At 49.8% G+C, this 11,397-nt stretch overlaps 1 protein-coding gene across 1 annotated transcript in view; it reads left to right on the forward strand.

The window, feature by feature from the left end:
* DYSF (dysferlin) overlaps positions 1-9,387 on the forward strand; it is a 71,255-nt gene extending 61,868 nt beyond the window's left edge. The window contains 5 exon segments of the mRNA XM_053940403.1: positions 2,355-2,454; positions 2,714-2,892; positions 3,681-3,790; positions 4,792-4,939; positions 6,314-9,387. Coding sequence (XP_053796378.1) covers positions 2,355-2,454; positions 2,714-2,892; positions 3,681-3,790; positions 4,792-4,939; positions 6,314-6,352 — 576 coding nt within the window. The 3' untranslated portion in view covers positions 6,353-9,387.
* The last annotated feature ends 2,010 nt before the right edge of the window (positions 9,388-11,397 follow it).

The following is an 11,397-nucleotide window of genomic DNA, read 5'->3' on the forward strand; positions in this document are numbered from 1 at the left end:
GAATCCTCGGGAAGTTGCATCAGCCCAGAAGGGAACGTGGGATGTGCCTGGAGCGTGGACACATCCATGGAATGTAGGAATGATGGGATGAACCTCTGAGCCAGGAATTCACTGGGAAGAAGAGGCACCTGGAGGACATGGAGCTTATGGAAATTTCCTTTCCAGGGAACATTTCAGCTGAGAAATGAGGTGGTCTTGAGGGTCCCTTCCTGCCCAAACCAGTCCACAATTCCTTATATTTCCCACTTTTCCAAGCCAAGCTTAGATGGGCACCTGGATTTCTCCTGGAGAGACAATCCAAAGGAGCTGGTGGTGTTCACCTTGGAGATGGTTCTGCCACCTTGGAATTTTCCAGCTCCTCCTGAGGTCATCCCAGCTTTGTTATCCATGGATCCATGGCTCCTGGATCCCTGTGGATCCCTTCATTCCCCAGTTTCTGGGACAGGGAAGAATCAACATCAACTCTTCCCCTTTTTTTAGCAGTTCTAATTCAAAACGGCTGGAAAAGTTGGGTAAAATCCCCCTGGATAAACATCCATCCCAACCCACTGCAACCAGCACAGGGGAGAGAGGGAACTTTCCATAGATTTTCTTTGGGATTTCTCGATTATCCAATATCTCAAATGCATCCATAAAATGCTCCAATGCAAAATTTCCTGGCACATTTTCCCCAAACCGGGCAGGGAACAGAGCAAAATTGAAACAGAACCATCCAGGGGGATCTCTTAAAATGAATCCAATGGGACTGGAGTGCCCACAGACTCCCAGCTGGAATATTTGTGTTCCTGTGGAATGTGACACGTTTTTCCGCTTTTTTTATATAATTTAATATTGGATGAAATAATGAATCCGAGTCTTCGGGTGAATTTATGGAGCGACGGGTGAATAACGCTGGAGTTTCCTGGTTTTAATTAAACCCCGTCATTTCTGACACTTCCAAGAGGAATTGCTGCTGGGACACCCTTGGAGGGGTGTCAGGAATCCCGCTGGGATTTTCCTGCTCTTTGCTGGAGCCAGGAATAACAATCCCAACAATCCCTCAGCTTTGGGTGGATTTTGTCTTTTTCCTTTATCCCAGCATTTCTTTTTGGACATCAGGTGGACTTTTTTAAATGGGAAGGGTGGAAGTGCCCAGGGAGGTTTGGAGTCCCCATCCCTGGAGATGTCCAAGGAATTCCTGGATGCTGAGGTGGGGATTGGGCGCCTCTTGGACTCACTGATCCCAAAAGGATTTTCCAACCTCAGGGATTCTGGGATTCTTAATCCTAACTCCCAGGCATCCCAACAGTGGTGTTAGATCCCGGATGGAAAAAAATCCTGTTTTCATACGTGGAAATAGTGATGCAGATTCTGCTTCCCAGGCAGTGGATATTCCTTATTCTGGGGTGCAGAACAGATGGATAACTTGGGAATGTTCCCCTGGAGAAGGGAAGGCTCCAGGCAGAGCTCAGAGTCCCTTGCAGGGCCTGGAGGGGCTCCAGGAGAGCTGGAGAGGGACTGGGGACAAGGGACAGAGGGACAGGAGCCAGGGAATGGCTCCCACTGGGAAAGGGGAGATTGGGCTGGGATCTTGGCAAGGAATTCCTGGCTGGGAGGGTGGGGAGGGGCTGGGCTGGAATTCCCAGATTTGCTGTGGCTGCCCCTGGATCCCTGGCAGTGCCCAAACCCAGGCTGGACACTGGGGATTGGAGCAACCAGTGTGATATTAGCAGATTCCTGGGATCCCTTGGAATCATCCTTTCCATATCCATATTCCATAATAAATTCAGGAGCCATGGGTGGCCTGAAGGTGGGACTGGAATTTGATGGTCTCAGGTTGTCCCACTGCCTGTGACAGACCTGGGAGCAGATTGGAGCCATGGCAGATCTGGAAGGGAAGGAATCCTTGGGAATCCCCTGCCGGAAGTGCTGATTTAGTGTCAATCCCACATTTTTCCATGAATTAGGAGGAAGGTTGAAGTTTGGCAGTGCCAGCACTCAACGCTCATTGTTCTCTTCACCTTGGAGAGTCGCCCTCATTGGAATTGTGGGAATTTCTGTCGCTCCTAAGAATCCTGTTTGGGATCCCATGGAGCCATTTCCTACATTACATTAAATCAAATTAAACTATTTAAATAAATTCAATTACATTAATTTAAATCATTAAATTAAGGCATAAATTGTTGTCAACACCTTCCAGACGCATCTTGGGTTTTCCACTGATTATCCTTATCCAAGAGTTTTCCAGAGCCTGTGCTCCTGTAGATCCACAGGAGGACAACCCAGGAATTCCAAGATTTCCAGAGCCAGACTCTGCCCATTTCTCCCAGTGAATCTTTAATTTTCCCGTGGTTTCTTTCCCGGTGGGATTTTAGGAACACTTCTGGAGCTTGGACAAGACAGAAAACAAGATCCCACCCCAGCTGATCCTCCAGATCTGGGACAATGACAAGTTCTCCTTCGACGACTATTTGGGTAAGTTGGGAATTTTGGGATCCATCCCAAAAAAGGGAAAACACCACTGGCACAGGTTGTCCGGACAAGCTGTGGGTGCCTCATCCCTGGGAGTGTCCAATGCCAGGTTGGGTGGGGCTTGGAGCCACCTGGGACAATGGAAGTTGGGAGTTCGGATTGGGATGGTTGGGGTTGCCCAAACTCCATGGGATCGGGGAGCATTCCATGTTTTAAGGATTTTCCCACTGAGATGTCTCACCTGGAATGTTCTTCCCTGCAGGGTCCATCCAGATGGATCTCAACAGGATGCCCAAGCCTGCCAAGACGGCAGAAAAGTGTTCCTTGGATCTTGTGGATGATTCCCTGTCCTCCAGCCACTCCGTGTCCCTCTTCGAGCAGAAAACCGTCAAGGGCTGGTGGCCCTGTGTGGCCGAGCAGAACCAGCAGAAGATCCTGGCGGTAAAGTGACCTCTCCATGTTTTTCCTTGGATCTTTCACTCTGGTTCCCATCCCTGGAAGCGTCCAAGGCTTTAAATTCCTTCCCAATCCAAACCGTTCCAGAATTCCCTGAAATCTTCATTCAATTCAAGCCAGGGCAAGAAATTCCATTTCCAGCTGGAGATTTGGTGGATCCAGCCGGACCAGCTGTGGTTGGCTGGAAGTTTTCCGGCACCGTGCAGAGGAACGATTGGTTTTGTGGGATTTTCACCCTGGTTTTTGGAACGCGCTACCAAATTTGATTCCGTATCACGACTATTCCCAACAATCTTGTGTCCTAAACACCAGGAAAAAATTCCAGCTGTCCCAGAGATAGATTTAAAGGTGTCTGGGCTCCTGTTCCAGGTTTTGGTGGATTGAGGGAATCCAGGCAGGGAACTGGGTCATTCAACCAAAAAAACCTGAGCTGGTTCCAGGGAAATGGGGAATCAGGGAATTGGGAAAGACTGGATGTGGCACTCAGTGATGATCGGTCACAGCTTGGACTTGATCCCAGAGGTTTTTCCAGCCTCAGCGATCCTGGGATTCTGTCGTTGCCCTAATTTGGGTGGCAGTGGGATCCGGGATTTCCTGGAATATCTCCCGTGACAGGTGAAGGATCTCTGCGATCCTGGTCATTGTTGGGAGTGGTTTTGTTCTGCTCAAAGCATATTTTCTTCCCCAAATCCCTATTTTCCATCCCATGTTCATTCCTCACCTTTCCCCCTGTTTTTTGGGATAATAAATAAGTTTTTGTTTAACGCATGCAGGGCAAACTGGAGATGACTTTGGAAATTGTGGCGGAACAGGAGCACGAGGAGCGTCCGGCTGGGATGGGACGGGATGAGCCAAACATGAACCCCAGGCTGGAGGATCCCAAGTAAGAACATCCCGAATGGAAAAGCAACCACCAGGGCATGGAATTCTCGAGGACCAAATGGGAATTCTGGGTTTCCAGCTGGAAGGGAACTGGGCTGAACTGGGTTTGCAGCTGGGTGGGATCCACGCTGAACTGGTGGGGACTGGGAGGGAGGTCTGGAGGACCAGTTCTGTGGAACTGGGAAGTTGGTCTGGACCATGAATCCAGTGGGACTGGGAGACTGGTCTGGACCATGAATCCAGTGGAATTTGGAAACTGGTCTGGACCATGAATCCAGTGGGATTTGGAAGCTGGTCTGGACCATGAATCCAGTGGGATTTGGAAACTGGTCTGGACCATGAATCCAGTGGGACAGGGAGGCTGGTCTGGATCATGAATCCAGTGGGATTTGGAGTCTGGTTTGGATCACCAATCTAGATTTGGGGGACTGATCTGGACCACCAGTCCAGTGGGACTGGAAGACTGGTCTGGATCACAAAGGAGGATGCTGATGGGACATACCCAGAGGGATGGAAAGCTGACACATTCCTGTGGGATTGGGAAGATGGCCTGGATCACCAGTCCAGTGGGACTGGGAGGCTGGTCTGGACCATAAATCCAGTGGGATTGGGAGGCTGGTCTGGACCACCAGTTCAATGAGATTTGGGAGACAGGTCTGGACCACCAAGGAGAACATTCATAAGATGTATCCAGAAAGATGGAAGACCTGAGAGCAGTGGGATTGGGAAGCTGCTCTGGACCATGAATCCATTGGGATTGGGAGTCTGGTCTGGATCATCAATCCAGCAGGATTTGGGAGACTGGTCTGAACCACCAAGGTGGACATTGATGGGACATCCCCAGAGGGATGAGGAGCTGACACATTCCAGTGGGAATGGGAAGCTGGCCTGGATCACCAATCCAGTGGGATTTCGAGGCTGGTCTGGGACCACCAAGGCGGGTGGGATTGGGAGTCCAGGAGGATGAAATTCCGAGGTGACCTCCCCTTCCCTTGGCTCCAGGCGTCCCGAGACCTCCTTCCTGTGGTTCACGTCCCCGTACAAGACCCTGAAGTTCATCCTGTGGCGCCGCTACAAGTGGGTGCTGATCCTGGCCATCCTCCTCTTCATCCTGCTGCTTTTCCTGGGAATCTTCGTCTACGCCTTCCCGGTACGGAGCGGCTGGGAGAGGACAGGGATTGGCCGAGATCTGAGGGGTGGTGGATTCAGGGGGATGGAAAATTCCGTGCTGAGGAACACAATGGCTTCAAAAGGGACTTTTTTGGGTTTGGGATCCTCATGGGAAAAATATGGAGGGGTTGGAGCATGTCCAGGGATGGGAATGGAGTTGGGAAGAGGCTGGAGCACCAGGAAAAGCTGAGGGAAAGGGGTTCATCCTGGAGAAAAGTGGGATCAGGGGGGACCTTCTGGCTCTCCAAAATTCCTTGAAAGTTTAGAGCCAGGTGGGATTTGGGATCTGCCCTCAGGGAACAACAGGACAAGAGGAAAAAGCCTCAAGTTGTTCCAAGGGAATTTTAGGTTGGATATTGAGTAAAATCCCTCATGGAAAGCGGTGCCCAGCCCTGGAGCAGTGGTGGAGTTCCCATCCATGGAATTATTCCTAAAACATCCAGATGTCGCATTTGAGGACATGGATAATGATGAACAAGGGTTGGGGCTCTTTTCCAACCTCAACAATTCCATGATATCAGGAATGGTGGAGATCCCAAAAAAAAACCATGGGAAGGTCATTCCTGGGGTATCCTCAGCAACATGAAGTGTTGGGACAAATCCCAAAGTTTTCTGGGATGCAGAGGGAAAAAAATTCTGGGATAGCTTTGCCTGCCTTGGTTGCCTTTGGCAAAATTCCATGGAGCTGCTGGCTGGATTTGTCCTTGGAATAAATGAGGATGGGGCAGGGCTGGAGGAGCTTCTCCCTGCTGGCAAGCTCTGCATTCCAGAAAATTCCTGGCACAGCTTTGGGAATGCTCCAGGACCCCTTTCCAAAGGGGCATCACCTGGATGTCCCTGTGGGATCGTGGAAAAAGGAGCTGTAAGGATACAGGGCCAGGGGTTGGGTGGTGAATCCATGAGATTTGTGGGAATCCCAGAGGATGGGAAGGAGCAGCGGGATCCAGAGGAGAGGAGGAGGCTACAGCAAATCAAGGAAAACTGGGAATGCATCCCACCAGCTGGACACTGGGATGGTGCTGGAGGGAGGGGCCAAATTTATTCCAAGGGTTTGAAGAGGTGGGAATTTCTCTTAAAAATTTTTGGGAAGAGCAACCAAAATCCAGGAATGACTCCCGGTGCTTGTCAAATTCTTCCAATGATTCCCTTATTTTTCCAGTAATTCCCTTGGCTGTGATTCTTCCAGTGATTCCCTCATTTTTTCCAGTGATTCCCTCATTTTCCAATAATTCCCTTATTCTTCCAGTGATTCCCTCATTTTTCCAATGATTCCCTCATTTTTCCAGTGATTCCCTTATTTTTCCAACAGTTCCCTCATTTTCCCAGTGATTCCCATGTTTTTCCATCCTTCCAGAACTACGCTGCTATGAAACTGGTGAAACCTTTCAACTGAAGCTGCTCCCGTGCCTGCCTGGGAATTTTGGGAAGGAATTTTGGAAGTGGAGAAGGAACAACCTCATCCAAGCCTCTAGCTGCTGCCAAAGACTCCGCTTCCCTTTGGAATTCCACCCGGGAAGCGTCACCTAACCAAAGCCTCCATCAAAATATTCCTGGTTTTCCAGCCTTCTGTGTTTTGTTTGAGTTTTCCTGCTGCTCTGGTTGGTAAATCCCAAATTCCAGTAAAAATCCGAGGAGGGAGCAGGAAAAGGACCTTTCCATCCATAAGTTGGGAATGTGCAGAGGATCCTCAGGGCAGGATTTAGGATTTGCCAGCCTGTGCAAATCCCACGGATTCCAAGCACTTTCCACTTTCTGATCCAGCCTCAGTTTCCCTTTTCCCTGTATTATCCCATATATGTATTTTAAACCTATGGAAAATGTGTTGGAAAACCGGAATCCCTGGCATGACATGTCGCATTCCTAAAGCTGAAATCATGGGAATGGGAAAGACTGTGGAGCAAAACCTGGGATTTGGAGCTGGCGCTCCACAAAATCCCAGTTTCTCTTGGATTTTGAGGCCTTTGCATTCCATCATGAAATTCTGGAGCTGGTTTTCCCTTGGAGCTGCTCCACAATCCCACAGGTCTCCCATTCCAACTGGGAGAGGAATCCCAGGAGCAGCTGGGCTTTGATTTCTTCTTCTCCCGCTGTCTCCCAGCCACTTTTGTGGGAATTCTTGGTCTATGTAGTGTCAGTATTTGCAGAATCCCAGAATCCCTGAGGTCGGAAAAGAACTTCGGGATCATCGCGTCCAAGCTGTGCCCGATCCCCACTGAGTGCCACATCTGGGAATTCCTTGGAAACCTCCAGGGATGGGGATTACAAACCTCCCTGGGCATTTCCAAGGCCTGACCACCCTTTCCATGAGGAAATTCCTGCTGATGTCCAACCTGAGCCTCTCCTGGGACAACCTGAAGCCGTTCCCTCTTGTCCTGTTGTTCCCTGGGATCAGATCCCAGCTCCCAAATCTTCTGGGGGTTGTGCAGAGCCACAAGGTCCCTCCTGATCCTCCTTTTCTCCAGGCTGAGCCTCACTGATATTCCTTCAAAATCAGCCAATTTTCCCTTGTATTCCCAAAGATTCATATGGAAAACATCCCAACCCATACTCTCCTCTGCCAGGCATTAATGGAGCGAAAAACCTGTCCCAGGGTGGGATTTGTTTCCCAAACAAATCCATGATCCACAACCTGCTCAGCCTCCCACACAGATCCGATGGGAATGCTGGGACATTCCTGCTTTTGCTGTTCCCTCCTCCTGTCCTTGGAGCGGGATGATCCCGTGGGATGTGGCACTTGGGGATTTGTGACCTTGGTAGGGTTGAACTTGAGCTCAGAGGTCTTTCCCATCCTGGATGGTTCCATTATTCCATGAATCCCAGAGTTTTCCAGTGCTGGGAGGATGTTAATCCTCAAATTCTCATCCCGCAAGGAATCTTCTCCCATTCTCCCACCAGAAAAATCCCATTAATATCCGGCTGCTCCGACACTTTTGCTGATTTGGGATCTTCCCACCCTCCCTTCAGCAGGATGAGAGTTATCCTTGATTCCATGTTTTCCTTGGAGCTGTGGCTGCTCCGAACGAGCAAGGAGCCGGGAAAAGTGATCCCGAGGGATCAGTTTCCCGGGAAAAACCGCTGATGGCAGCTCCTGCCCTGCTCTGGCCAGGATTTTAAGCCAGTGCTTAAAAAAATTGGGAAAACAGCCTAACTGCTTCGTTGGATGGGGATGTAATCCATGGGGGATTAAATCCCGGGATTCTCTTTGAAACATCTCCCGGAATGCACAGGGCAGCTCCTTCTCCGTGTTTTCCGCACAGAAAACACACAGCTTTGGGATTTATAGGGATTTATAGGGATTTATAACCCCATCCCTGCTGCTGACCTTTGGCTGATCCATGGCCCCTTCCCAAAAGTTGGAGCGGAGGAATCGGCTCCGGATTTGCACATCCCAGGGCGGAGGTTTCATTTTCCGTCGTTAAATGCTTCGTTTTCCTTTGGTTTTTCCCTAAAAGCCTCCCACCGCCATTCCCACCCCCATCCCCGTTTATAGCCACCATCAAATCACCAGGATTCGCTCCAATTTTCCAGAGGTTTTATTATCCCAAAGGATCTGAGGAGCCGAGGACAAAAGTTGCTTCTGTTTGGCCCTTGCTGGGATTGGGAATTTGGGTTTTATGGGAATGTTGGTCCTGCTCCTGTCCCACCAGGATCCAGCTGTGCCAGAGGGAATCTGGAATTCCCTGAGTGGTCTCCTGGAATCCACAGTGGGAATTTAGGTCCGATATCTCTTGGATTTGCAGGGATTCTGGGATTTCCCATCCTGGTGTAATTCCCCGTGATCCCAAGCCAAAAGCCCCAAATGGATGTGTGATCCATGCTGGAATGCCAAACATGGGATGCTCATCCCCCATCCTCTTGGGAACACCTCTGTCTATCCCGGAAAAACAAGGAATCAAAATCCAACCATGGGTTTCCTTTGGAACATCCAAGGCCGGCTTGGATAAGGATTGGAGCAACCTGGGATTGTGGAATGTCTGGAACAGCATGGGCTTGGAAGTTTGGGATTCACTCCAGAGACACTTCCGGTGGGAAATCCTATTTTATTCCCAGCATTCCCCTGGCAAACCTGGGTCAGCAGCGATGGGAGAGAAGGATCCAGGGCATCCATTTCCATGAAGACAGGGATTTCCAGAAGGAAATCCGTGCTCCCAGTCCAGTTTTCCTGCCAAGAGGATCCCGGTGGGTAAATTCAGGTTGGAGCATCTGGAAAAACCAACTCCATCCCATTTTTTTTTTTTTTTCCTAAACAGCCACATTCAGCTCTGGGCCTGGTTGTGTCTCCTCCAAATCCAGGTGGGAGCTGTAGAAAGAAGCTGTGGCTTCTGGTTATCCAAGGAATTGGATGGAATTTGTTCTGGATCACCCGTGCCTGCCTTATCTGCAATAATGCCCAAAGCACTGTGATTCCCAAAGAAATGCTCTGAAACATTCCCGTTCCCAGTGTTTTGATTGTGGGGATGGAATTGTGGCTCCTCTTGGGAGTGGGAATGGGAAAATCGGGATTATGGAGGAGGGAAAAATCCAGGGAATGCTCAGAGTCCCTGAAGGGGCTCCAGGAGAGCTGGAGAGGGACTGGGGACAAGGGACAGAGGGACAGGAGCCAGGGAATGGCTCCCACTGGGAAAGGGGAGATTGGGCTGGGATCTTGGCAAGGAATTGCTGGCTGGGAGGGTGGGGAGGGGCTAGGCTGGAATTCCCAGATTTGCTGTGGCTGCCCCTGGATCCCTGGCAGTGCCCAAGGCCAGGTTGGACATTGGGGCTTGGATCCACCTGGGACACTGGGAGGTGTCCCTGCTCATGGATGTGGTGGGAATGGGGTGATCCTAAAATCTTTTCCCACCCAACCCATTCCATGATTCCAGGGTTTCCTTCCCGTGCATGGAAGTTAATTGCCAAACGTTCCGCTGCTCAAGCGCTTCCCTGATCCCAGATTTCCTCAGCCTGATGTCAGGAGTAATTCCAGCCTGGAATTCCAAAGTGTGGAGACACCTTTGGGACCATCTGGACACAACACCCCTGTGGTGTTCCCATTCCCTCCGGGAGCTGGAGGAGCTGGAAAACTTCCATCCCACACGGGGTCTGAATTCCCTAAATCTCCAGCATCCATCCCAAAACAACCCTGGGAATGAGCTGGATGGATTTTGCTCCCCAATAAGAACAATTTTCCAGGCAGTGCCCGGTTTTATCCGCTCTGAAGGGAGCGTTTTCCACCCGGAAATGTGGATTTTGCTGGAGCGGTTGGAAAAGAGGGGGATGAGCACAGGGAGAGTGGGATGAGAAGTCAAGGCGCTTCCATAAATTTTTTTGGGATCTGTTGGCAGCTGGGTTTGTTGGTTTAACCCCTGCAGATGGGACCTGCCGTGGGTTCTGCTCATTCCTGGGAACACGGATCCAATGGGATGCTCCCTGAAAAACACCGTTGTGGCCTCCTGGCTCCCAAATCCGTGAGTTTTCCAATGGGAAGCTGGAGATTTCCCTGGATTTGAACAATGCGACCTTGCCTTGAGGCCTGACCCCTTCAGGCTTTCCCAGGATGGTGATTCCTGGTGCTGGAATTTCCCCCCTGGAAAACGCAGTCGTGGAAAAGGTGGTGATGAATTTGAAGGTGGATTGACAACCTAAAATTCCTGAAATTAGCTTTTTCCATGGATAACTCTGTGCTGTGGGACAGCTGCAGTCGGGATTCATCCCAGAAAAGCCCAAACCCTGGGACTGAGGGATGATTTGTGGGGATCTGCAGGAGGCTCCCAAGAAATGAGCCGTGAAAATGCTCCTGGTTTGTCTCCATCCGGAATCCACTTCCAGAAGAAAATGAGTTGAATTTGTCCCATCTGCTTTTCCCATTTCCATCCCAGCCTTCCCGAAGAACCAATGCCTGAAATGTGCCGGTTTTTTTTTATCCCTTGTAAAAAAACCCCAAAAAACAAAACAAAAAAAAACCCAAACAAGCAAACAAAAACAAAAAAAACCCAAAAAAAACCCCCAAAAAACCACAAAAAAACCCCAAAAAACCCAACAAAAAACCCCACAAAAAAACCAAAAAACAAAACAAAACAAAAAAGAAAAACCCCAAAAAAAAAACCCCAAAAAATCCCAAAAAACCCACTGAAAAGGCTCTGGATGCATCCAGGGTTTTACTCCAGCTGGAGCAGCAGCTGAGGTTGGATTTGGCCTGGATCTCCCCTCAAGGTTGGAACCATTTCCATGATCCTTCATCTTCCCCAGCTTTCCCAGAATAACGGAATGGTTCAGGGAAAGGACCTTAAAACTCCTCCCGTTCCATGGGATCCATGATCCTTCATCTTCAAGCCACCTCAGGCCATGGAATTCTGACTTTCAGGAAAGGTTTGGTGGATATTTGGGATATTGGGTTGAATCGTGGAAATCATGGAATGGTTTGGGGTGGAATGGACCTTAAAGCCCATCCAGAACCTTCCC

The sequence above is a fragment of the Vidua chalybeata genome, chromosome 4, assembly GCF_026979565.1.
Source record: "Vidua chalybeata isolate OUT-0048 chromosome 4, bVidCha1 merged haplotype, whole genome shotgun sequence".
Taxonomy (NCBI): domain Eukaryota; kingdom Metazoa; phylum Chordata; class Aves; order Passeriformes; family Viduidae; genus Vidua; species Vidua chalybeata.